This window comes from Ambystoma mexicanum, chromosome 2q (assembly GCF_040938575.1).
Source record: "Ambystoma mexicanum isolate Mex_15411 chromosome 2q, UKY_AmexF1_1, whole genome shotgun sequence".
Taxonomy (NCBI): Eukaryota; Metazoa; Chordata; class Amphibia; order Caudata; family Ambystomatidae; genus Ambystoma; species Ambystoma mexicanum.
This window is the reverse complement of record NC_090924.1, coordinates 456,558,214-456,584,741: the sequence shown is the minus strand read 5'-3', so window position 1 is coordinate 456,584,741 and position 26,528 is coordinate 456,558,214. Positions and strand designations below refer to the sequence as shown.

Sequence of the window (26,528 nt, the reverse complement as noted above, 5' to 3'; positions counted from 1 at the left end):
TAACATTAATCTGGAATGTTTTGTTCACTAACATGGCTTCCCCAATTTCAGATTGATTGATGAAGTTGGTGGCGCTTTACGATGACGCAGTACGACGGATGATGCAGTATGCAGAAAGTATGAAGTATGATGTAGATTTACAGTATCGACAAACTTGTATTTGTATTTGTATTTACTTAGTTTATATAGCGCTTTACTCCAAAACGCTGCACATTTTAACAACAGATACATAAAACAATTAACATTATAACAGTAAAAGTAGAAGCATTTTACAATTGTGAATCGGACCAATAAAACAGTAAGTAGAGCAATTAAACTGAAGGGAAGAAGGCGAGTCGTGCAGTAGAACTGAGTGGGAGAGGGAGGGGTGGGGAAAAGGAGGAGGAGGGAAACGGATGGAGTAAAGGGTGAGAATGGGGGGAGTGGGGAGGGAGATCAAGGTGATAAGGCAAGGTGGGAGGGGTGAAGGGAGGGGGGAGGGATTTCATGGCAGGGAATAGAGAAGAAGAGATTTAAGGGATGTGCGGAATGAGGGAAAGGTAGAAATAGAGCAGAGTGAGAGAGGTAAGGAGTTCCAGTGCAAGGGGGGCTGGGAGTTGGAAGGAGCGGAAACGGGATGTGGCACAAGGGGATGGAGGAACAGTGAGAAGCAAGTGGTCGGCAGAGCGAAGGGAGCAGGGGGGAGTGTACAATGAGAGGAGGGAGTAGAGATAAGGGGGAGCAAGACAGTGGAGAGATTTAAAGACTAGGCAGAGAAAATGAAATTTAAGTTGGGAGTGAAAGGGAAGCCAGCCATGGGTGGGAAGACAAGCAGAGATGGAGTCACGGGAGGAGAGGAGACAGAGGGTACGGACGGCAGAGTGGTAGATAGATTTAAGGGGGGCGAGATGAGAAGTAGGAAGTCCAAAGAGTAAGGAGAAGCAGTAGAAGAGGCGAGAGAAGATAAGGGAGGAGATTAAAAGTTTAGTAGCATGGAAAGTGAGTGAGAAGCGTACTTTGCGAATATTAAATAGGTGCAAGCGACAGGCACGAGAGGTGAGAGAGATATGATGGGAAAAGGTGAGAGAGGAGTCAAAGTGAATGCCTAAGTTGCAACCGTGGTCAGAGATGGGGAGATTAGAAGGAGGAAAATGAATGAAAGGAGGAGGAGAGGGAGGGGGAAGAGAGTTGGAGGGGAAGAAAACAATTTCAGTTTTATCAGTGTTAAGGGAAAAGAAATGAGAAGACATCCAGTTTTTACGTGCAGTAAGACAGGGAGAGAGTTTAAGGTGGAGGTCGGTAGAGAAGGAAGAGAAGGAATGGAAGAGCTGAGTATCGTCAGCATAGAAATGGTGAGAAATGCCAAATGAGGAGATAACAGGGGCAAGGAGGGAGGTGTAGAGTGAGAAAAGGAAAGGGCCAAGCACCGAATCTTGGGGTACTCTGTATACCAGAGGCTGGGTAGGAGAGGAGCGGCCTCCCCAGGAAACAGTAAAAGAGCGGGAGGAGAAACTTACAGTGGTAAGTGCATTTAATATGTTTCACAAATAATTTAAGGGGCTACTTACTGCTGGCATTTTTGCTGTAGTTCAGAGTGGCGAAGAGTCACCTCCTCCAGGAAACTCTTTGCAGCTGTGTTTTCTTCCTCAAATAACTGCCTGCAAGAGGGGGCGGAAACACAAAGAGAATTACCTTCTGGACACTGATCATGTCACAGGCTCCGTCCAACAACATTCATGATCATTTTGCATCGACTTGTTAGAAAACAGTAATGTATTCATAGAGAATATTTAGCCTACACACATCTCAACAGTCTCAATTGTAAGATTTTAATCTTCAGAAACAGAATGATACAGATCACCAGAGTTTCTATATAATTTTCTGCCAAATACCCGTAGGCAGCAGGCAGTAATATTGGTTGATCAATTGGTCAGGGCACAGGTTTTAGCATTATTAGTAGTAGTTGTAGCAGTTGTCTCAACAGTGTATTCAAAATATTAAGTCATATGAATGTTTATATCATGTGTAATCTGTGCGCTTTGATATCCTTTGGTTGTAGAGCTTCCCATGGCTACTAAAACGAAAATTAAATGAAATACCAAAAGCATTTCAGTTAAGAAGGATGATTAAAACACATGTATACATTTCATGTCACAATCGCAGTAGTAGCAGTAGTAGTTACTTTTCGGATGCTGTGCTTGTGTGTTCTCGATAGCTGTTATGTGAGCCCTTGATAGGGACATCCAGACTGGAGTGCCCAAATCCACATCTCCACTCTGAGGGAGCAGAGGCGCAGCGGGGCTGATCAAAATGATGGATTCCCCTGCAGGTGGCCAGTTAGCCCCACAAAAGTGTATTTGTTTTTATGTGTTTTTGACCTACCAAACAGACGTAGCAGGATGTTTTAATGATAGTCTTCAGCTTTAAAAAAATATTCAACATTTAAATAAAAACCTGTGTTTTAACACTCATTTCACGAACAGATATTAAAACAACAAAAAGTAATGCTGTTAAAATGACAAGCCACATTTGTGCTGTAAATCTTTTTCCATATAAAACTGTCAGAAATGAATAGTGAATACAATGGGCTTCCTGTGTGAAGGAGTTCCCCCCTTCTCACCTGGGTCCGATGTTTGCCGGTGACTTCGATCGCTGCCTTCTTGCGAACGCTCCTGTTCTCGAACAGCGCTGCTCGAGATTCGTCTGGTTCCAGGTTGCGTTTAGTTCCGGGATCACGGAGTCCAGGAATCCGGGAGACTGGAAAGGCTAGAAAAGCTCGGAACCAGGAAGGGGGAAAGGAAAAGGAGTGGGTAATAACACTGGGACAAAGGGAACGATACCGCGAGCTACAAACACACGTCTGGGCTACTCTGCAATAGCATTGAGACGCGCGGAGCCGCGGAATGCGTGGTCTATAAATAGACCACGCCGCGTTCAGTGCATGGAGCGAGCAAGGGCTTCAGCTCTGGACGGCCATGTTGGAAGTAGTTCGGAATGCAAGCCCCGTTGAGACAAGGAGGTCCAAAAGGGGCGTGATCTGAAGTTCATGACAGCATGCCTCCTCCGAAGGCCTTTCCCTCCAGGTTTGCCCGGGTGTATTAGGTGAAATCTTCTGAGCAACCGAGGAGCCTTGATATTTGAAATAGGTTCTCAGGTCCTTTCGCTATGAGGATATCCTTTCCACTCCACTAGGTATTGAAGATGGCCCCGCTTATACCTGGAGTTACAAATCCGGGACACCTCATATTCCAGTTGGTTGTCAACCAGTAGAGGAGGTGGTCTACTGGAATTTCCAGAGGATTGGATGTAGGGTTTCAATAGGGATGTGTGAAAAACGGGATGAATTCTTTTCCAGGAGTCAGGTAGCTTGATTCGATATGAGACAGAATTGATAATCTCCTTGATGGGAAATGGACCATAGTAGCGGGGAGCCAGCTAGTTTGGTCGTAAGTGTCGGGGGAGTAGTTTTGATGACAACCACACTCGGTCACCGACCTTATAGGAAGGACCTGGTCTTCTCTTGGAATCTGCATACCTCTTGGTTTGTAATCTGGCTTTCTCTAAGTATTCTTTAGCTTCCCGGTGAATGTTGATAAGAGTTTCGATCCAGGAGTCAACAGTAGGTACTGGTGTAGGGTCAGGAAGAATCGAGGGTAAGACCGATGGATGGAACCCCTGACTACAATAAAAGGGGCTGGTCTGTAGCGCTGAGTGTTCGGAGTTGTAGTAAGCGAATTCCGCAACGGGTATCAGGAGAGACCAGTCATCTTGGACCTTGGTAGTGAAACATCAGAGATATTGTTCCAGGGTCTGATTTGCATGTTCTGTGGCTGCGTTGGTTTGGGGGTGATATCCTAATACCCGACAGAGGTGTTTCCAAAATTGTGAAATGTATTGGGGACCCCGGTCAGATCTGATCTTGGAAGGAAGCCCATGTAGTCGGAATATGTGTTCCAGAAATATTCCAGCTAGCTCTGAAGATGCGGGTAGTTTCATCAGTGGCGTAAAATGGGCTATATGGGTAAACAAATCTATGGTGACCATGATGGTAGTATACCCTCGGGAAGGTGGTAACTCCACTATGAAGTCTGTAGCGATGATTTCCCATGGTTTAGAGGGTAGAGTGGGCTGCAGAAGAAGACCCGCCGGTCTCTTGTTATCATGTTTATTTTGGGCACAGGTTATACAAGTCTGGATGTATTGTTGCATGTCAGACTTCATTTTAGGCCACCAGAACTGTCTCTGTATAAGACGGAGGGTGTTGTTGATACCTCGGTGCCCAGAATGGAGTGTGTCATGACAAAGGTTTATTATCTTTTGCTGTAGCTTCCGTGTAGGAATGAATAGTGCGTTGTCCTTGAATAAGTAGCCTTCCTTGGCTCTTAATTTCCAGAGATTTCGTGTTGAAATGTCCTTCCATAATTCCGAGGATTGAGTTTGCGATCGGACTTCTTCCAGGAGATTAACTGCTTGGGCTACGCATATCGTGGGAGAGAACATTTTAGGAAATGCTTTATCTTCAGTGATCACGTAGTTAGGGCGGCGAGACAAGGCGTCAGCGATCAGGTTCTGTGATCCAGGGACATGAGTAATGTGGAACTGATACTGGGCAAAAAAGTAGGCCCAACGTGCCTGACGACTGTTCCTGCACTCCAGTGACTGTAGAATCTGAAGGTTTCAATTATCAGTACGGACTTGGACAGGATGTCTGGCTCCTAGAAGTAGGTGTCGCCATTCAGTGAAAGCTTGGCAAATGGCTAAGAGTTCCTTTTCCAGGACGGAGTAGTGCGTTTCACTAGGAGTTAAGGTTCTTGACAGATAAGCAACGGGGTGTTCCCAATCGTCCTCCATCTTCTACTTCAACAATGCTCCTATGGCGTAATTAGAGGCATCCGTTTCCACTAAAAAGGGTCGACATGTATCGGGTTGAGCCAATATAGGAGCTTGTGTGAACTCAGTCTTTAAACGCTGGAATGCAGCTTCTTGTAAAGTTGACCAGACAAATGGGGTGTCTTCTTTAGCAGAGCCACTATGGGTTGTACAATCTCGGAAAAGGTGGCTATGAACTTCCGGTAGAAATTGGCTAGTCCTAGGAAGGATTGGATCTGTTTCACGGACGTGGGAGTAGGCCAGGCAAGAATGGCCTTTACTTTTGAAGGGTCCATGCCAATCCCCTCTGTACTAAGGATAAATCCCAGATAGTGCACAGAGGTAACGTGAAACAAACATTTTTCAGGCTTGGCTAAAAGGTGATGTTCCCGGAGTCTTTGTAGAACTGCCTTAACATGTCCTTCATGCTTCTGAGGGTCCTTGGAAAAAATCAATATGTCGTCCAGATAGACAATGACGAAGAGAAACAACATATCAGAGAACACCCTATCCATAAAACGTTGGAAAACTGCTGGGGCATTGGCTAGTCCAAAGGGCATGACCAAGTACTCGTAGTGGCCAAAGGGTGTTCTAAAGGCGGTCTTCCACTCGTCTCCTTCCCGGATACGGATCAAATGGTAGGCACCCCTGAGATCCAATTTGGTGAATATTACGGCTCCTGTCACAGCTTCCAGGATATCCGAGATCAGGGGCAGTGGGTACCGATCCTTGAGAGTGCATTGATTTAAGCCTCTATAGTCGAGGCAAGGTCTGAGTTCCTTGGTATCCTTCTTGGGAACGAAGAACAATGAAGCACCCGCTGGAGACTTCGAGGGTCTTATGGTGCCATTTTCAAGATTAGAGTCTAGGTAGTCTCGTGTTCGGAAAGAATGAACATTCTGCCGAAGGGAATTACAGCTGAGGGATCAGTATCTATGGCACAGTCTTTCGGGCCTGTGAGGGGGTAAGGCCTGGACTATGGCAGTAGAAAATACATCAGCATATCCCTGATAGGCCTCTGGAACTTGTATGATATTGGAAACCATGAGTGGTGTTTCTTGGTCTCTTGGTGGTTCTTTAGGAGTTACCGAGGAGGGATCCAGGGACAGACAGTGGGACATACAGAACTCTGAGCCCAGGAATAATGATCCTGCTGTCCAATTGATATACGGATTGTGCTTTTGTAACCAGGGCATTCCCAAGACCATGGGGTAATGGGCTGACTTAAAGATGTCGAAATGTAATCCGCTCTTGATGATGGTTTATGGAAAGTTGGATCTCTTTAGTCTGCAGGCTTATGGGTCCTGAAGAGAGGGGTCTTCCGTCAATTGCTTCCACCGGCTGCATGGTGTTTCGGGTCTCGTATGGAATATGATGACTAACCACCCAGTCTTGATCAATGAAAATTCCCATAGCTCTGCAGTCCACCAAGGCCAGAATGGGATAGGTCTTGTCTTTGGAGGGCGACAGGAAGGCCTGTAGTATCACCAAACTGTTTTGTCCAGGAGAGTTCAAGGATGGAATTGATGTGGAGCAAACATCTCTCTCCCGAATCTCTGCTCCATTTAAGATCGGGAGCTGGCGTTTCCCGAACGCCGAGGAGTTGCCAGAGGACATTCCCTGACCAAATGTTTGTCTGAAGCACAATACATACACAAACCCGTATGGATCCTTCTCAATCTTTCTTGAGGCGATATGGGTCCACGAAAGGCTCCAATTTGCATGGGTTCAGGTTCTGGGGCTGGACTTGGGTTTGCGTCCATTCTGGCTATGCTCTCAAAGGACGTCTTGGGTGGTTTTCCCTTGGATTTCTTTCTTTCAGCCTTCCTTTCCTGGATGCGAAAGTCTATTTGCAAGGCTAGGTCCATTAGTGCTTGGAATGAATTTGGTCTGGCCACCCTGGCCAGTTCATCCTTGATCTCTTCGTTTAGGCCTCTCCTGAACAGGGTAAAACTAGCCTCAGGGGACCAGTCTGCTTCCTTGGCCAATTGTTTAAATCTGGTCACATAAGTGAGCATATCTTGGGGGCCTTGTTGAAAGTCCAGCAAGCGTTCTTGGGCAGCATAGACATGCTCTGGATGGTCAAACATGCCTTTAAGGGCCTGTATGAACCCATCGTAGTCGTCTAGGAGGGCATCGCCGGAGTTGACAAGGGGTGTTGCCCAAGTTAAGGTGTTGCCGGAAAGGTGGGATATGATGAAACCCACCTTAGCCCTAGGAGACGAAAAATAATAGGGCTTGAAGGTAAAGTGGACCAGGCATGAATCCAGGAATCCGCGGAGTGTTTTTGCCGAACTATCATACTTGTCAACAATACCGCCTAACAGGGCACCCTCCTTTGTAGCAAAATCCCGGGATAAGACCAATTGTTTGAGCGCGGCGTTTTCCGCCTTAAGATTTTGAACCTCGTTGATAGTTCTTGCATGCGTTGCATTAAGTCCTGCACGGCGGCTTCCATCTCGTTTTTAAGTTCGGTCGGGTGGCGTCTCAAACTGTCAAGGAGTTCCCCCCTTCTGGGTCCGATGTTTGCCGGTGACTTCGATCGCTGCTTTCTCGCGAACGCTCCTGGTCTTGAACAGTGCTGCTCGAGATTCGTCTGGTTCCAGGTTGCGTTTAGTTCCGGGATCACGGAGTCCAGGAATCCGGGAGACTGGAAAGGCTAGAAAAGCTCAGAACCAGGAAGGGGGAAAGGAGAAGGAGTGGGTAATAGCACTGGGACAAAGGGAACAATACCGCGAGCTACGAACACACGTCTGGGCTACTCTGCAATAGCATTGAGACGCACGGAGCCGCGGAAGGCGTGGTCTATAAGTAGACCACGCCGCGTTCAGCGCATGCAGCGAGCAAGGGCTTCAGCTCTGGACTGCCATGTTGGAAGTAGTACGGAATGCAAGCCCCGTTGAGACAAGGACCAGGAGGTCCAAAAGGGGCGTGATCTGAAGTTCATGACATCCTGAGGATTAGCAGTGGCGGAAGCAGCTTTTGGTTCCAAGGGGGCGAGCAGCATCTGGTGGGGCATCAGGATTCTAAATGATTCAAAGTCAACTGTAGCTGAAAAATATTTTCATCAGAGTGGCATAAACATCAACCTCGATTAGGGCTAGTGACCGAGCCTAGTTTGTGAGCCCAAAATAATATAGGAGGTAAAGGGGGAGGTTTTTCCCAGAGGAAATGTTTCAAATAATGGGTTGCAATTATGCATTTTACAGAACACTTTTGAGAAAATGGGGGTAAAAAGCCATACAATTTAAAATCTATTCTCTAGGACAACATCAAAAAATCCAATAGATGCCGGGTCACCAACAGTACACTGAATCATTTCAAATATGTCCTTGATGCCTATGCTAACAATCTATGCTAGCATTGCTTCTGCAAATTACTTTCAGGATGCTGCATCACAATTCATGCCAACATCGCCACTGTACATCACTTTCAGGAAGCTGCCCCCACCACATATGCCAGCTATGCCAATGTAAATCACTTCAATAAAGCAGCATCAACCCCACAATGTATGTTAGCAATCATACCGCAAATACATTTCATGGTACTTTGCCAATAATGTATGCCAGCATTGCCAGGATAAATCTGAGGCTTGTCCTTAGATTTAAGCCTCCTTTGTCTGAGCACACATATTGCTGATGCTTAGGTGTGGCGGTGTATTGTGATTATGGGAAGGGGCTTCCCTTGTACACAACTGTCCTACCATCTTTCTGTGGGAGAATGACTGTGAGGCGTCCAGCACCGTGGGACCTTTTAATCTTGAAGGAGAGTATTTGGGATTACCAGCCTTTTAATCCCATGAGCCTTTGGCTGCCATTGTACTCATCTGTGCTAAGTGAAGTTGTGTTAAAAGTTTTTTTTTCTGCACCTCTAGACCGATTACATTACCCATAAGACCCAATGCGTCTGAACATGCCCCATTTTTAATTAATACACTGTATACTCTCATGTAGATTAAGTATTGCTCCACACCAAGATATTTTGGTGGCATGTGTTCTTGATATATTTCTTGTTCTGCATGCCTGTCCTTTGGGCTTTTTTGCCTTCCTCTGCCCCTAACCTCTGATTGTTTGCCGAATTGCTATCTTTTGCTGTTTGGTCACCTCTCTTGGACCCTCCTATTATTATATCTTTGGATTGTTGATTCTTAGTCTAAAGTTTCTTTCATTCACACCTTACTACAGCAACAGCCCAGTGCCTGAAAACTGCTCTTTGTATGAAAATGTCTGTCACCTCTGCCCCCATAAGCCACCCATACAAAAGCCTCTAACTTGGTAACTCTGGAGTATGTACGAGGGGATGGCATGGGAGGAATTTGGAAGGAGAGCTACAGACTAAGAATATGGCCTTTCAAGGTGGACCTACAAAGCCCTGCTGACATCGAGAATAAGCACAACAAAAATGTCACCAATTCTTGTCCATAAAGAAAACAAGTAGATTTATATTGTGGTTTAAGAGAAATTCTGTGAACACTTTGAGGAGGAAGTTGGGATGGGTCAGAAGAACCACCTTATCCCTGTGGAACATCAAAACTGGTGACTCACAGCAGAGTCTGTAGTACACCCATTCTACTGGCTTAAGCAACCGTCACAAGGAAAAGTGACTTCCAGGCTATGTACTTCATGCCTGTTGAAGCCATAGGCTCAAAGGGGTTCTGAGTCAGGGGCGAAGGCACAATGTTGAGATCCCACAAGCCTGGTCCTTTCTTTTACTTTTGGGAACAATCATACGAGTCTGTTGAAATGTCTCTTCACTCTTGGGTTGGAAAGAGAGAAGGGGGGATGTTCTGAGGACCTACAGGCACTGAGGACCTAGAGATATGTATTGCAGAAATAGAGTTTGATACCTGACTGGGACAGACTGTGAATACATTAAATGACAAGGGCAGTTGGCGGTAGTCTCCGAGTATCTGAACCACAAGGACCTTACTACAAAGTCCTTGGAAGGACCTACCAGAAAATGTTATTGTCACCTGCTCCTTGACGCTCTTTACATGTGCTTTACAAGGTGCAAGCCCTAGGCAAATTCTCAGGCCACGCGCAAGGGCAGTTGCTGACAATTCCGGGTTTGCAGCGGACGAGGAGGAGCTACTAAGAGCCCATTTCAGTGATATTTTTCTTGAACCTCAAATATTCATGGTGTGTCTGTAACGAAATCAGCTTGGTACTTAGTCAGAATACCTGGGGAAATGTGAGGGTGGGCTTAACCCAAGGATAACAACTTTTAAAGCCCCAGGGCCTCATTTACAAGTGTGGCGGTCCGGAAACAAGGCAACACTACAAGTGTGCCTCCCAGGGCTGCTGCGCCTGATAGGTCTGACCCTCCTGGGCGGAGCGGCCCTGGTAGGCAGATTCTTCACAGAAGCGCCAGCACCATTATCAACGGTGCCGCCCCTTCCCTTGCCCCACTCCTATAGAGTCCTATGGGACTCTATGGGAATGGGGAGTTACAAAATCCGGCGCCAGATTCTGTGTTAAAAGGTTGGCAGCAACCCGCCGGTCGCACCGGCGGATTACCACCAACTTTGTAGTGAAGCCCCTCAGTCTTTATTTTGAAAGATTATTGCAATATGGCTAAATGTAACACTAAGAAATGAGGATAGAGGGTCTGTGTATGCGGAGGGAATACCTGAGAAATGAGGAGAGGGGGGTCTGAGTTTGCAGAGGGAATATCTGGGAAATGAGAAGAGAGGGTATATGCAGAGGGAATACCCTGGAAATGATGCAGGGGGTGTGTAAATACAGAGGGAATACTTAGGAAATTATGGGGGGTGAGTAGGTAGAGCGAATACCCGAGAAGCACAAGTTACTTACCCCTTGTTACATTCTTTCGACTGGATGTTCCTCCCATGTATTCTTTCCAAAGCTTTCATCAGGACTGAGGGAAGAATCAAGGCAGTAATACTTTGTGAATGTGTGTATTGAAGACCACATAGCTGCCTCACAAATGTTTTTAATAGAAACACCTCTTTGCAGGGCCGAAGAGGTAGCCATGCCCCTGGTGGAATGGGCCCTCAGGCGTTCTGGAGGATCTTTGCTCGCCAGCCTGTAGCATTCTAAAATTGCTAGAATGATCCATCTTGATAAGGTCTGCTTTGTTACAGCCTGACCCAGTCTGTGACCTGTGTAGAGGAGGTGCTAGACCACTCCCCCTCTCAAACTGAATGCAGTAAACCTAATAGGTTGATCAATGGTTCCAGTATTGCAAAAATCAGAATTAAAGTGTTTTAGGGTGGCATATATTGTTTGGGGTCCGAATGTCCTAGGGGGTGGAGGGCGTCTCGGGTATCACACGTACATCATGAATATCTAAAAAATATACTCTGAGGACTGAACAGAAACAGAGTTATGCACAGACGTAAATAAGAAACCCCCCATTGGTAGCTGAACAGAACATTCAGGCTGAACAGGCTCAGTAGAATCTAAGATGGATGCCAAAAACAAAATGGTTTCTAGACCAGATGTTAAAATAGATGACTCATTGTGAATCCAGAATGTTCTTTGGCAGCAGTTCACTGTAGACAAATATGTCTGGTGGGGTATATTTAGAATTTCTTGGCAGGCAACGCTGACAGTTATGGATTGTGGATCCGGCTAAAGACCTGGGAAAACTACAAATTAGAGCAAGCAGCTGCATAAACCAGCAACAAATATGCTAAGTTTATGACATTTCCCACAGTATCGCCTGCCAAGTGAAGTTGGCACATCTGGACTATCAGATAAGGGCTATTTTTTGGCAGGCGATAAAGGGTTCATAACGAAGGCCAGTAGGATCTCACACAAGTTTAATTAGTCTATGGGCCTCATTACGACCCTGGAGCTGACGCAATGAAGGGGGCCGGTACGGGACCGGCCCCCTTCATTGCGTCAGGGCCGATTACGAGGTTCCCTTCGAGGGACCCGGATTAGACGGGTCCCGCGAGGGGGAAGAGGGAGGTAACAACGGGACACACAAAATGTGCCTGTTGTTACCTCCCTCCCCATTCCCATTGAGCCCTATGGGGGCTCAAATGGGAATGGGGAATGGTTCCTGCAAGGAGGACTTACCGGGTCCTCCTATGTCAGAAAAACCCGGTAAGTCCCCATTGCAGGAACCCGGTAAAGGAGGCCGGTTTGGAGGCAGCCATGGAGACAGCAGCTCCATGGCTACCTCCAAACTCGTAATGAGGCCCATTGTATTTGTATTAAGAGTCTATCCCCGGCCATTGTATATGTGTGAGCTGACGAGCCCCACTGAGTTCTTGTTTAGGGCTATGAAAGTCAATCCCATTTTAGGGGGTTGGCTGGTTATTTAATGGAGTAATGCTTTATTATTGAGCACACACTAAGAAGCGCCCCCAAGTTGTTGATTTCATGTGGGGCAAATAGCCGTCCCTTATTGAGGAGGGATGGGGCATTTTAGAAAGAGCATAGATGTTATGTTCAACTAGTATCCACGGGGACGCCACCCAGCCCTGGTTGGATGATTTGCACACTCAAACCCTCTCCTGGTCCCTTGGTAAGGCCTCTGATTAAAGATGGGTCTTAATATTGTAAAAGGTGGATTCTCTGTCCTGCTCCTCGTGGCAGGGGCGCGTACATGTGGGGAGCGAGCAGCGACCAAGTTACTTCACTGGTGCAAGCCCCCCTGTGGGAATCCAGGCCTGCTGCGACTCCGTAGGTTTGCTGCTTTACAGTCTTTATATGCAGTTCTCATGTTCCTCTTAGTTTGAATAATAATGTTTTGCTTCTTTCCTTTTAGGTATGGAAAAGTATTTTGGTGTTGTCATGCAGTTTGAAGATGAGCATGGGCCGGTAGGTGAAAGCGGGGTGTGCGCGATGCTGTCCGGTGAGTAATGCGCGATGTGCGGCGCTGTTTCGCCTTTTATATTGCTAACCTGTATCTTTTCTGTCCTTGCAGGTTGCGATGTTCCTCGCCGAGCGCAGTAATGTTCCAGCAATGATACTGACCAGGAGATGACTACCCAGGTAAGAATTCTGTGGCTTTCTTCATTCGGGAGGAAAGGTGAGTAAGCACTTACTAATGCTGTCTTTCTTTCGCCTCTTTCCAGGTTATGGTATTCCAGGATACATGCAGTTCCGGATGATGGAGTTCCTACCTTCCGGTGAGTGGAAATGAAGTCGGCGATGGATTGAAGACCGGATACTGTTCCAGGTAAGTTTCGTAGTGTTCTTTCTCTCTCTGCAGGTCCTTGGTTTCAGGTAAGCTGGCATCAAAGAACTAGACACGGTGAGCGTTACGCTGCCCACAGCAGAATAACGCAAAGCATGTTCTGCTGTTTGGGTGCGGTTTAAATAGTCTCAGGTAAAGTAGTCCAGGTAAAATAGTCCCAGGCCTGCCACACCCAAAGTGGTCCAGGTAAAGTAGTCCCAGGCCTGCCACACCCAAAAGACTAGACCGCATAGCTCAGTTCCTTGTAACTGAGCTATGTGTGTGCCTCCATGTTGGCTGAACTCCCCCACCCCAAGTTAAATAGTCCCAAGTAAATAGTCCCATTCTAATGTTGGTCTTCATGATAGTTATGAGCCTGGTGCCAAAGGCGCCAGGACTGACTCCAAGTGATTCTTGGATGAGGTTTTAAGGCCTTTGGCCTGGCCCTAACTGGAAGGCTGACTTGTCACTGAGGGCCAGGGGCAAGGGACATGACAATAGATCCTGGAATATGCATGGGCCAATTATATGAATGTCAAGGAGAGAAGAAAAATATTCTTTTTGTTAAAATAGTCTTCAGTGCGCTGTAAAAAGAAAAGACAGATTGCAAAATGAAAACACAGAAGGGTGCTTTAGGTAACCAGAATGATGAAAATGCTGGTAATTGGGAATAGAGAGGAGGCATGGGATATGTATTGCAATACAATGAGAGTCATGAGGTGTTAGACATGCAGGTTCTGGCATATGTACCAAGGTTAAAAGCACATTGGAGGAGTGCCAAGAGGGGAACAATGTTTTCCTCATCATACATTATGTCTATGCAATATAGGGGCATTTGGAGAAGAAAATCAAAGAATTGTGTCCAGGATCACACAAGTAGAGAAAGTGACAAAGAGAGTAAAAAACATAATTATGAGTGCAAATCACAGTAAAAAGTAGGTTAATGTATTAGTGGATGCCATTAAACTAAGCACAGTGAATATGTATGGGGAATATACAAGGATAGGTGAGACAAAAACACTTTTTGGGAAAATATGGGAAATGCATGTAAAAATGAAAACATTTGGATTTAGCATAAAGAAGCAGTGGGCAATGAGGGGGAAGTGCTTGCAAAACGCACTACAGCTAAGGACACACACAAGACGAGTAAGGGGCATGGTACATTTAAACCGTTGGATTGAGAAAATATTAGGTTGAAAAAGTATTTTTTAGAGAAGTACACATCTTGATGGTCTGACTTCTAAGAATAAAGAGCCCATTATTCAGGGGTTTTGCAGGGGTTTGTTCAAATAATATATGTTTATGAATAAGGTATGAGCAGGCTGAGCAATGACAAGGAAAATTGAGGCAGGTTTGGCACAGTTATTGAGCACAGCATGGAATATTATTACACGTGATGAAGTGATTTACTGGGGGAAAATAGAGATGATCAAAGATAGAATCTCTATTGTGATATGCTTGCAAGAAGAAGGGGAGGGACAAATACATGCATGCACACCCACATACATGCATATGCACATGCATGTACATGCATGCACATGCATGTACATGCATGCACATGCATACATGCACACAGGCACACATGAGTTTATGGAAGTATAGCCGATCAATGAATGATAGACAATGTATTTAAAAACACACATAGGCAGTCAGAAAAAGGACTTCAATGTTGCAATGAGAACACACAAACACAGGATGTTTTTGTTTTACATTTAGAGTGCTAGATGGGAACATTATGGTTTATTAAAGTGAAATATAAGAATAGCTGGTCTTTTTATGAAGAAATATAAAGGATGGAGAGTTGCTTGTTTATATTTAGGAGCACTGAATTGTTGAAGTGTGCAAGCAGATGTGTAAACAGTGGCAGTATTTTACCACAGTTTATATCAAGAATTGTTTGGGCAGGAATACAGGCACTTGTGAAGACTGCTGCAAGAGAAGAATAAAAAGAAAAACAATGTTAGGAAGTCAAGGCAGTTAAGAAGAAATCCCTTTTGTTCTGGGGATATTTTGACAAGTGGAGGAGGGCTGGGAATGCAGCAGCAAGCAGTTGGTGCATCGCAGGCGAATAATTAGCTCCATATGTGCCAAGAAGGGAATGGGTGCATGCCACAAGGTAAAGGAATGACATACAGAGGAAGGGGTGGCTTTTCAAAAACAACCAAGGCGGGTTTCAGAATATGCAGAATAGTAACCAAAAGGTGCAAGGAGGGGGACTAGTTAGAAGAGCTCCTCCTCTATATTAAATGTATAAATTGATAAAGCACATTGTGCGCACATGTAAAAGCCAATGATATGCATAAAATGGATAATTCTCAAGAGGGGTGACAGCTTATCTTCCAGTATATAGCTCACAAACTAGGAAAGGGTTTGCCCATGATCAGACATTGTATCAGACATGAGCGCTGAGAGTGCAACAGGTATAGCAGCAGGTGTAAAATGAATTCACTGCATGAGCAATTGTAGTGAGCCCCCATGCAGCTTCAGCAATATGCAAACACAGGATAGGAGGTGCCACTATGGTAGAAGGAAATCCTTTTACAGGAACAGGGGTATGCACAATAAGGCAACTCACAGGGCGACTTGTTGCACGTAAGAATTATTAGTGACACTAGGCCCCAAGAGGAGCTGAGGGTTAATGTGATGGTAGGAGGCGAAAATTGTTGTTATATTGGTAGACACTGGGACTGCATATCCATGAATGAAGGAGGAAAGGTGTCAAATGGTGGGAATTATCAGAAGATTGAGGGTTCTTTAAAGCTACAAGTTGAGTTTCTTTTTTATTGATGAATTATCAGTCTCTGAAGGAGAGTGTGGCATAATTGATTTCTGTTATATTTGTGACAAGACACTAGTTAAATATTTATGGGAAGGGATGGGATCACAAAACTTAACATGATGATTTTATTTATTTGATCAAGGGATAATGTGTTCCACTCTTGGAACACATTATCCCTTATACACCATTTAAACACGGGTGGATTTATATTGGCATGCAAAGGGCAAGCGGCTCTGCGAGGTCTATGACTAGAGCCAGAGGTCATTTTTATTATGAGGTGAGCATTTTATGAATGGTGAGAATATTTCATGAATTTTTGTTTACACCACGGATATATATGGATAAAAAGGGGGGACAGATAATCCCTATGTAATTGAAAGCAGCCATAGTGTGAAAGAAAATGAATATGCTCAAAGGATGGGACAATAATAGTGGACCGCGCAGGACAGTGATGGTTCTCAAGGACGGTTCTAGGTTGATTGACGTCACTGATGGCCACATATTTAAATATGACTCAACAGATGATGAAGTGGTGTTTCTTTAGGAGCATCACACACTGAAAGAGGAAGGGGAAAATCTTATAGCATGTGGCAATAATGTAGCAGCGCTCAGCATAAATTCAGGAAAGCTTGGAGAGAGTGCCAAGTGTGCATGGATCTATTAAAACAAATAGGCTAACAAAATAAAAGAACACACATGTAAAGGATTATAATATGAAACATATAAGGGTTTATGGTGTAATCAGACTACTTAATGAAGGTTAATCAGAAATAGATAGGGATAAAAGCACAGGAGTAAGAAGCTCAAATCAAAACATTGACGTCAATTTAGTGAAATAAATAAATAAATAAAAATGAATTAATTAATGAATGATTGGATATTAAAGCAGCAAGATGCATAAATGAATAAGATATCCAGATTTGCAAAAACAATTTAGGGTGCTGGCTATAATTGAATAGTGTAGTTTATTTTAATAAAAGAGACAATCTGCCTGATTCATGGAATTATTTGCGTGAAAAATGCAGATTGCGCGCCTTTCTGCCCGAAAATCCCATACTTCAAACAGGGATTTTCGGGCAGAAAGGTGTGGAAATCTGCCTTTTTCAAGCAAATTATTCAATGAATCAGGCTGAATGTGATTAAAGAAGGGCCAAAGGGGTATGGTTGGCCAAAATCGTTCTGATTACATAAGATAATTTTATAGAACTAGACCAAAGAACATATGGGAGTAAGTAACAAAACATTATTTTGAATGTATATGATAATGGTGATTTATGTTTTAAAGATGAAACCTATTGCCCTTTCTTGAGCACGGGATGAGTGTCTCATGTGGCCTTAGCAAGGAATAGCAAATATAATGGAACAAAAACATTATATCGCAACACAGGTAAATATTAGTGAAACAAATTAGAGTCAGAAGAAGTAAGTATTGGTTCCCACAGCAAGTGTGTGAGCACAGTGTTGATCATTATTAGGAGTAAGAGGACCCCGGTAAGTACACAAAATAGGCAGCAAGGGATACAGTCTTTCAAATAAATAGCATTTTCCCAAGATAGGTTCAAAGAGGTGAGAGTATAGCATGTATAGGCAAGTAGGGCCATCTCTAATGACAATGACACAGAAGTCTTCAGATAAAAGGTGGAGTAACCTTTTTAAAATTCTGGCAACTGACGAGATGCTAATTGGGTAGAGTTGGTAAAATATATGGAATATTTAGAATAGGCAAAACAATGTATTTCTTATATGGCACACTTGAGTACATTTAATAGGAACAGTGCTGGGTTCCAAATAACAGGGTTAGGTAAGATTAGTGTAGGCAAAGCAGCAAGCAGCACGCTGCAAAATATGTCAATTATATATCAACAGAATAAAATGCACAGAAAAGGAAAGAAGAAGACTGCAGTCCTACGCGAGCAGAAGGAAGACATCAAAAGTGCAGAGAAGAACTTTCAGCATAGCAGGAAAACTAAAGACAGCCCTAAATGCTACAATTTTTATTTATTTTTATTTATTTATTGCATTTATTACTCGCCCAAACCCTTGGGTACCACGGCGATGTTACAGACAGCTTGGTTAAAACATTTCTTGGACTTTGCCAATCGGGCGCAGTGCATGTGAATACAAATAATCATACACGAAGACATTAAATGCAGGGTTTCAGTACAATGATATTTCCTGAAGCATGGAGGGGGATTTTTTAGTCTTGGTTAAATAGCCACGTTTTCAGGGATTTCTTGAAACCTGAGAATGTTTGCTCATTTTTGATGGGGAGGGGAAGAGTGTTCCAATATGTGGGTGCGAGGTATTGGAAACTACTGCCTCCTGCCTTGGTTGTCTTGTAGCGGGGGATAGCTAGGAGTAATTGACTGTTAGATCTGAGGGGCCTCTTAGATACTTTTCTGGTGATGGCGTGGTTGAGGTAGATGGGGACACATGAGTGGATGCATTTGAATGTGACGCACAGAGCTTTGAATGTAACCCTGGCTTTGATGGGGAGCCAGTGATGGTTTCTTCTAATATTTGAGATATGATCTGACTTCCTTATTCCAAGGGCCGCCCGAAGGGCTTTATTTTGGATAAGCTGTAGTTTGTTTAGATTGGCTTTTGAGGTACCCAGGTAGAGTACGTTGCAGTAGTCGAGCCTGGATAAGATTAAAGCTCTTGCCAGCGTGATACAATTGGTGGGTGTCAAGAATTGGCGACTGAGAGCAATAAGTTTTGCGGTGTAGGATGTAGAGGAAGAGAGGGCGTTGATGTGCTTGGTCATGGTGAGGTTGGCATCAAGGTAGACACCTAGTGTTTTCACTTGTTTGAGTACTGATATGTTTGTGCCATCAATGTTGATGGATGAGTAATCAGGATGTAATGCTTCTATTTTGGATTGGGAGCCCACAATGAGAACCTCAGTCTTCTCATCATTGAGACAGAGGCTATTTAGTGCCATCCAATTTTGGATTATGGCATATATTTTGTTGATAGTGTCGGTGTCTTGAGTGTAGTCTCCCGATAAAGGGATGAGGATCTGGGTGTCATCTGCAAAGTTGGTGTAGATGACACCCATGTCGTCTAGCGCTGAGAAGAGAAGTTTAGTGTATGCATTGTATAATGTTGGTGAGAGACAGGAACCTTGGGGGACACCAATGGGTACTATGATGGGGTTGGCGGCTTGTTTACCTATGGCGACCCTGGAGGTGCGGTCAGCAAGAAAGGATTTGATCCAGGTAGTAGCTTCGGTGGAGAAGTTGAAGTCTTTCGCTAGTGTGGCGCACAGTTTATTATGGTCTACTAAATCAAACGCTGCGGAGAGATCGAGTAGGAGGAGGATGCAGAGTTTCCCTGAGTCTCTGATGGTATCCATCTGGATTTTTAAGTCAAGGAGCGCCGTTTCTGTGCTATGGTTGGGGCGGAAGCCTGATTGCCTCGTGCCAAGGAGGTGGTTTTGTTCGAGGTGAGTTTGGACTTGGTTGTATGCTAATTTATCCAATATTTTGAGGAGAAATGGGACAGTTGTTATTGGCCTGTAATTAGTGGGCACAGTGGGGTCTAGGGTAGGTTTTTTCAGGAGAGGGGTGACCCAGGCTTCTTTAATGCTAGCTGGTACTAGGTTAGTATTGAAGGAAGCGTTGACGAAGTTGGTGATAATGGGGGTGAGGGTGTGAGCGCAGGATTTGACTACTGATGCGGGGACAGAATCGCCTTTGCAGTTGGAGGCTTTAAGTTTGGCGATGGTGTCAAACACTACATTTTGGGATACTGGTGTGAAATGGAATGGGGCGCTGGTGAATTCCTGATGTGGTCGATTTAGCTTAAGGAGGGCAGGTTTGTTGGCTAGTGATTGTTTTTTGGATGTGATTTTTATTTGGAGTAGTTCAATTTTGGCTGTTAGTGCATCTTGTATAGTGGTGCACCATTCCTTGCTGGGGATGGTTGGGTTTATGGCTGGAGTGGGGTTTTCCAATTCTTTTAGAATGGCAAATAATTCCTTGGTATCTGAAGTAGCATTGCTGATCCTATTATTATACGCATTAGATTTGTAGGTAATAGTAGCTGTTTTATAGGTTTTGTTTATTTCTTGGTAGGCTTTTTCTGCCTCTGCAGTAGGATGCTTTCTGTAGGCATGTTCACACGCGCGTTTGGTTCTTCTGAGGGCGATAAGATCATCATTGAACCAGAAGCTAGATCGCTTGTCTGAGCGTTTTGCCTTGGTGGTGAGCGGTGCTATAGTATTAATGGTTGCAGTGAGGCAGTTGTGATATATGTCTGCTAGGAGGCAGGGGTTGTCACTGGTGATCGAGGTAGAAGCTAGGAATTTTGAAAGAGGAGGCGTGAAGTTTTCTGGCGTGAGTTTGCGGGGGTTTCTAGTTTCATAGGTAATCATAGTTTTAGGTTTCTTTTGTGTGGGTTCGGAGGGATTGATTGTAAATACAATGTTATGGTGATCGGTCCAAGTAAGAGGGGAGATGACCTCAATGGTTACGGGGGTATTAAGGGAGAGGATCCAATCAAGAGTCCTGCCTTTGATATGTGTGGGTGCATTAACTAGTTGGCTGAAACCCATGTCCTTCAGGGCGGAGTGCAGTGATTCTGCTTTGGCATCTTGGCTGTCATTGAAACCTAGGTTAAGGTCACCCAGGATGATGTATTTCGAGCTAGGTTTTATTAGTGGAGCTAATAGCAACGGAATTTCAGTCTCTGGGTGGTTGTTGGGGCTAGGTGCTCTATAAATTACTATTAAATTAATAGTAGTTTTGGCATTTATGGGAAATTTTACGAGTAATGTTTCATACCCTTCAATACTTTCAATGGGACAAGATCTAAGCTGTAATTTAGTCTTGGCTATAATAGCAACACCGCCTCCTTGTGAGTGGGTCCTATCTGTTCTGAATATGGTGTAGTCGGAAGGGATTGCCAGAGTTAGTAGTGGACCTGATGCTTGATGGAGCCAGGACTTTGTGACTACTAGTATGTCGAGCTGTGATTCCATAATGAGGTTGTGAACTTCTATAGCATGTGCCCCTAAGGAGCGGGCATTGATAAGCGCTCCTTTAAAGGTGGATAGCAATTTATTGGGGGTGTCCGGAGCTGGTTTGGAAGTAGTGTTGGGTTTCTGGCTAGGAGTATGGTTTTGATGAGGGGGAGGTACTCTGGGCTTAATTGGTTTGGGAGGTGTGTGTTCATATTTGATTGGGTTGGGGTGGTTGAAGGTACGAGACCTTAATCGGAAGTGTCTTGCTACACCTGTCACAGGGTTAGAGAATTTTTCGGTATGGCTGTGGTGAGGTGACTCTGCTGTGGGCAATACATGTGAGATTGGATCAGGGCTGATAGCATGATGCTTGATGGTATTCAGATAGGTCCTAGGAGAGAGACTTGCGCTGTTTGGGAATGGGGGAGTAGAGGGAAGGAACGGTGTAGGACATGGGATAGGGTGATGCCGGGGGCATGCCGGCTTGCTGAGACCGTTATTATGGGGCCAGTAGTAGTGGGCCAAGCAGGGTGTGTGGTTGGGGAGAATGCAGAACGGGAACATGATGAGGGGCAACCAAGTTTGCATATTGGATTAGTGTCAGGGCGAGCTGCGACCATAAGGCACAGTGCTAACTCCTCAAAGTGGTCTGTATGCGACCAAAGGGCACAATACGGCAGTCTAATGTGGTCTGTATGTGACCAAGGGCACAATACAGCAGTCTAATGTAGTCTGTAGGTGATCCTGGGCATAATACAGCAGTCTAATGTGGTCTGTAGGCGACCAAAGGGCACAATACAGCAGTCTAATGTGGTCTGTAGGCGACCAAAGGGCACAATACAGCAGTCTAATGTGGTCTGTAGGCGACCAAAGGGCACAATACAGCAGTCTAATGTGGTCTGTAGGCGACCAAAGGGCCCAATACAGCAGTCTAATGTGGTCTGTAGGCGACCAAAGGGCCCAATACAGCAGTCTAATGTGGTCTGTAGGCGACCAAAGGGCACAATACGGCAGTCTAATGTCGTCTGTAGGCGACCAAAGGGCACAATACGGCAGTCTAATGTGGTTTGTAGGCGACCAAAGGGCACAATACGGCAGTCTAATGTGGTCTGTAGGCGACCAAAGGGCACAATACGGCAGTCTAATGTGGTCTGTAGGCGACCAAAGGGCACAATATGGCAGTCTAATGTGGTCCATTTCAGTAGAAGGGGTTAAAATAACGATGACATTGTTTTTTATTTGCACCAACAGGTTTTGGGGACAGAAAACTAGGCCTCCATGTAAGTGGGCTGAGAGTGTCAAGAAATGATCGTAGTAAAAAATCTCTTTTTATAGACAGGAAGGAGCAAGAGTCTATGCTGGGGAAAAACCTGACCACCTTGCCAGACACAAATATGACTTTGCCTCTATTTTGGTTTTCTACAGAGAACAAGAACCCATACCAGCGTTGTCTTCTTCAGCTACAGATGCGCCAAGAAGACAGAAGAGGGACAGTTGAAGAAGACCTCCTTTTTTGAAGTATTTTGAATTTGTTATGTTGTCTGTTTGTTGTTTGACCCTCTTGTTTGAGAATGACGGCCACAGGGGAAAGAAAATATTAGTACTATGCAGTTTTTGAAACAAAAAAGCCCATAATAAAGTAGGGTAATGCACAGGCAGATGCATTTATTGTACAACCTCAGATCATAAGCCTGGTCTCGATACGAGCCAGTATGTCATGACCCATAGAACTTGCCCTTTCTGGACTTCCTGGTCCTTATCGCGACAAGGCTTGTATTCTTTGTTACTCCCAACATGTCCGCGCCAAGCGACTTGCCTCGCACCAGCCTTCACGTCGCACACAGCACGTTCTATAAATTGGCCACGCCCCCGCGGCCCAGCGCGTCTCAGCGCTATCATTAGGTAGTGACTTGACGTGTGTGTGTGCTGTTCGGCGAATCCACTATTCCTAGTTCCTGGTTCCTTCTTCCTTCCTTTCACCCCTCCTCTCTAATCTGCTCCCGGAATCCTCATTCCTAGCGACCGCTACCTTTTTCCTGGACATCCTGGAACAGCGGCCTTCCCGGAACTCTGAACGCGCTCTGCAGCCGGATGTTAGGCAGAAACCTGTTACGCTCACCTGACTCCCACGGAGGCGCAGGTCTGGTTTGGAGTGTTGTTGCTTCTTCTATGGTGAAGCGCAGGACCCTTCGAATCTGGCTTGTCTGGCTAGCAGGAATATCTTTCTGTATGTGAAAAGGGAGTATTAACAATCTGCGGGAGAAAGTATAAGCCTCCCGCTCCCTTCTCACCCCTCTACGAAACCCTCCTGCGACCCCCACGTGAAGTCTCACCTTAGGGTTTGAAAGGTTGAGCTCTCCATCCTGCTTCTCATGCAGGGGCGCGTTGTATCCAGTTACTTCACTGGGATTTTGATTGTAGAGGGTTCAAGTTTTGTTTTCCCGGTATAGTACCGTAAGGATTCTGTAAATGAGTATGATTCCGCAATAATAATTGTTCATTGTCTCTTTTTCAGGTGCGGAAACTATTCCTAGAAGAGTTGTGGAACCGAAGAATGAGACTCCATGAGCTTGATGAGAGTTCTCTCAGTGTCCTTCTATCAATGTGCTCACTAACGCTGATGTCTTTTTTCCCCATAGGGGCCGGGGTCCGGAAATGCCTGGATGCAGCACCGACCCGAAACGAAGCTCAATCCAGAAGAAATCAGCTAAGTCTTTAATGGGCGTTTGGGTAATGTCTTTTCATGCGCCCACTAACGCTGATGTCTTTTTTCCCCATAGGGGCCGGGGTCCGGAAATGCCTGGATGCGGCACCGACCCGAAACAAAGATCAATCCAGAAGAAATCAGGTAAGTCTTTAATGGGCGTTGGATAACGTCTTTTCATGCGCCCACTAACGCTGATGTCTCTTTTTCCCCTTAGGGGCCGGGGTCCGGAAATGCCAGGAGGCGGCACCGACACGAAATGAAGTTGGAATAACCCAACAGGTAAGCTTTGTAATGGAAATTAAGGTTTCCTTGTTTTCTTTCCCCTCTCACCTTTATTCTTGTCTTTTTCTCCCTAGGCGCGGTGATGTGGCTGCGAGTCCAGATGTCGCCGTAGAACGTGGTGGTACCTTGTACAGGTGAGTGAGATGCGGCGCTGCAGCGATCGATGCGATGTGCTTTTAAATGGATGTCTTCCTTTTCAGGACCGTCGGCGAGTTGTCTCCGGAATGCGGGTTTAGCAGGCAAGGACTCTTCTTTACCCTTTTCTCTTCTCTTCTCTCTTTGCAGGTGTTCCAGGATGCTGGCAGGAGTGGCAGAAGACAGAATGCAGGAGCAAACACGGTGAGCGTCCAGCTGCTAGATGCAGAACAACGCGAAGCGTGAGTTGCTGCTTGGGCATGGCTTAAATAGCCTTCAAAGTAGTTCCAGGTATGTATCCTTCCTCTCAGGTATGTATTCCTCCCCTGACCACACCCGTGTGGTTAAGTAGTTCCAAAGATAAAGTAGTCCCATTCAGGCCTCAGAAGGCCTGGATGTTGCAGCATGGTCTGCATCAGGTAAGTTAACACTAACCACCTTTAACACAAAGTCCCCTTTTATGAGCCTGGCGCCTATGGCGCCAGGACTGTGGCCCGATATGAGCCTGGCGCCAAAGGCGCCAGGACTGAGTCCAAAGAGCCCCTACTTGAGGCTGTTGTGACTTCCCTTGAAGGCATGATGTCTGCCTCTGGGGTAGCTGGGTCTTGTCTGGCACCTTGGAGGTAGGCATCATGACAAAACCTGTGCAGTTCCCTTTGGGACCACTGCAAAAGATTTAAGACTACAGGTGTTTGGCAGTAAACCCACTTGGTAGCAGTCTGCACCACACAGATTCACTTGGTAGCTGTGGCTGAGCAGTCAGACTTCCCTCAAGAAGAGTTAGGCAGTATACAGAGTATTCACAATAGGTCAAAATAACATAGTAGAACAAGTAAACACTGACCAGAGCTTGGTGTAAAAGAGATATAATTATTTATTTAAAACCACATCTAGAAAAACACACAGGCACTAATAGTAAGCAATTCAAAAACATGGTCACTAAAAGATATACACTCCCTTAGAAGAATATTAGACAAGTCTTAAGTAAAGCCCCACTTATTTTCAGACAGCGGTGAGCACTTAACGTAGATGGCACTCTAATAATTCGTTTTAAAAAGGCAGAGAAAAGCAGAGCAAAACATGAAACAAATCCCAACACTTTCATAAGAACAAAACAAGAGAGGAAGGCAAGTAAAACCGTGAAGTTAGAGTTCAGTAGGCCAGATCCACTTTAAGAGGATCAGAACGAAATGTGTCCAAGGTCACACGGTTGAAGTGCACAAGAGTCTTGCAAAGGTTCAAAAAGAGTTGGACCAAAAGAAAGGGACCAGTTAGAAGGTCAAGGCGGCCAGCCCAGTCCAGAAGGTTAAGGGGTTATTATTACCTTGTAGCAATCTTTAGAACGGGAGGCCTGGCGGACACGGTACCTTAAAGTGGTGAGAATACTCCAGCGGGGGCAGTTGTTCTTGGCAGCTGATGCAAGTCGGTGCTTCGTCCGGGGGAAGAGAGGATCTCGTCGGGGAGGAAGACAGGAGTCCGTTGCACTGCCAGGGAAGAAACCAGCCGCGGAGTTCTCAGGTAAAAGGAGCGGTCCTTTTATTCGCGGTCCAGTGGTAAGTGGCTATCCGGTTGCCGGGGTGTTTGGCACGGGCAATTCGACCACAAGACGGTCTGGGGTGCGAAGAGAAGAAGGTAAACTGGTTGTGCCCACCAGTCAGGGGAAGAAGCCTCTCCAGCCGGGAGATCTTCTCTATCGTCGGGAAGTGGTGAGTCGGTTCTGCAGGGCTCCACCGGTGGTGTCGTCATGGTAGGTTGGCTCAGCTTCTCCCTCGTCGGATTCTGAGGTCCTGTGGCGACTTCTGAAGTTCCAGTCCCCAAAGCCCTGCTTTTATGCAGAACACCCCCATTCACTCAGCCTAGCTGTCAATCAAACATGCTAAGTGGTGAGCCGGCCGGCTCACCACTTGGGCCAATCACACAAGAGTGCGACTTGAGTTACCAAGGTAACTCAGTCCAGGGTGCCTAAACCCCCTCCCACACCCCCTGTGGTACCCAGACAGAGTGACACCACTTTTGGAGGCTTCTGTGGAGAAGCCCGCCAAAAAGTGGAACAAAGGGTTTGACTTGGGTTGGAGTCACAGAAGAGAACAAAAAGGCCATTTTAGAATCGAGTCCTGGCAAAAAATACCAACCAGCAAATTAATATTAAATAAATAAACCAGCGGTATGTTTGAGGCTATGAGAATTAAATAATTAAAGTTGGTAGCCTCGAACAATGGGAAAATCCCATAGGGATATATTCGCGGTCGAATATAAAAAGTAGTTTCAACTGCCACCAGCCAAAACTCGATCAGGGGGGACGGAGACGTGCCCCCTCGACTAACAGACCCCGGGCAATCGAATTGCCCCGACCAGTACGTCCACAATATGATGGTTTGTACTGGTTTCTGGTCATAATTTGGGACTAGTAAAGCCAATGGTGACTTTACATGCCCTGGGAGACAGTAGTCAGTCCCAGGGTATGGAGTCTATGGTGGGGTGTCACTATGACACCCCTGTGTTACTGCAAGCAGGGTGCTGTGTAACACACATAGTAAAAGACACATGAGACCGTATGGAGTAAAGGACCCCATAGCCCATAAAACACATTAACAGTCAAAGGAACACCATAACTCATGTCCAAGAGTGGGAGAAAAAGAGTCTCACTCTTGGCAGGAGAA

General features: G+C 45.4%; 1 protein-coding gene across 1 annotated transcript in view; it reads right to left on the bottom strand.

Moving 5' to 3' along the window:
• The window catches only part of LOC138568974 (synaptonemal complex central element protein 1-like), a 347,522-nt gene that overhangs the window by 68,077 nt on the left and 252,917 nt on the right, over positions 1–26,528 (bottom strand). The window contains exon 3 of the mRNA XM_069646720.1: positions 1,548–1,637. Within this exon, the coding sequence (XP_069502821.1) occupies positions 1,548–1,637 (90 nt within the window). The remainder of the gene's footprint in view (positions 1–1,547; positions 1,638–26,528) is intronic.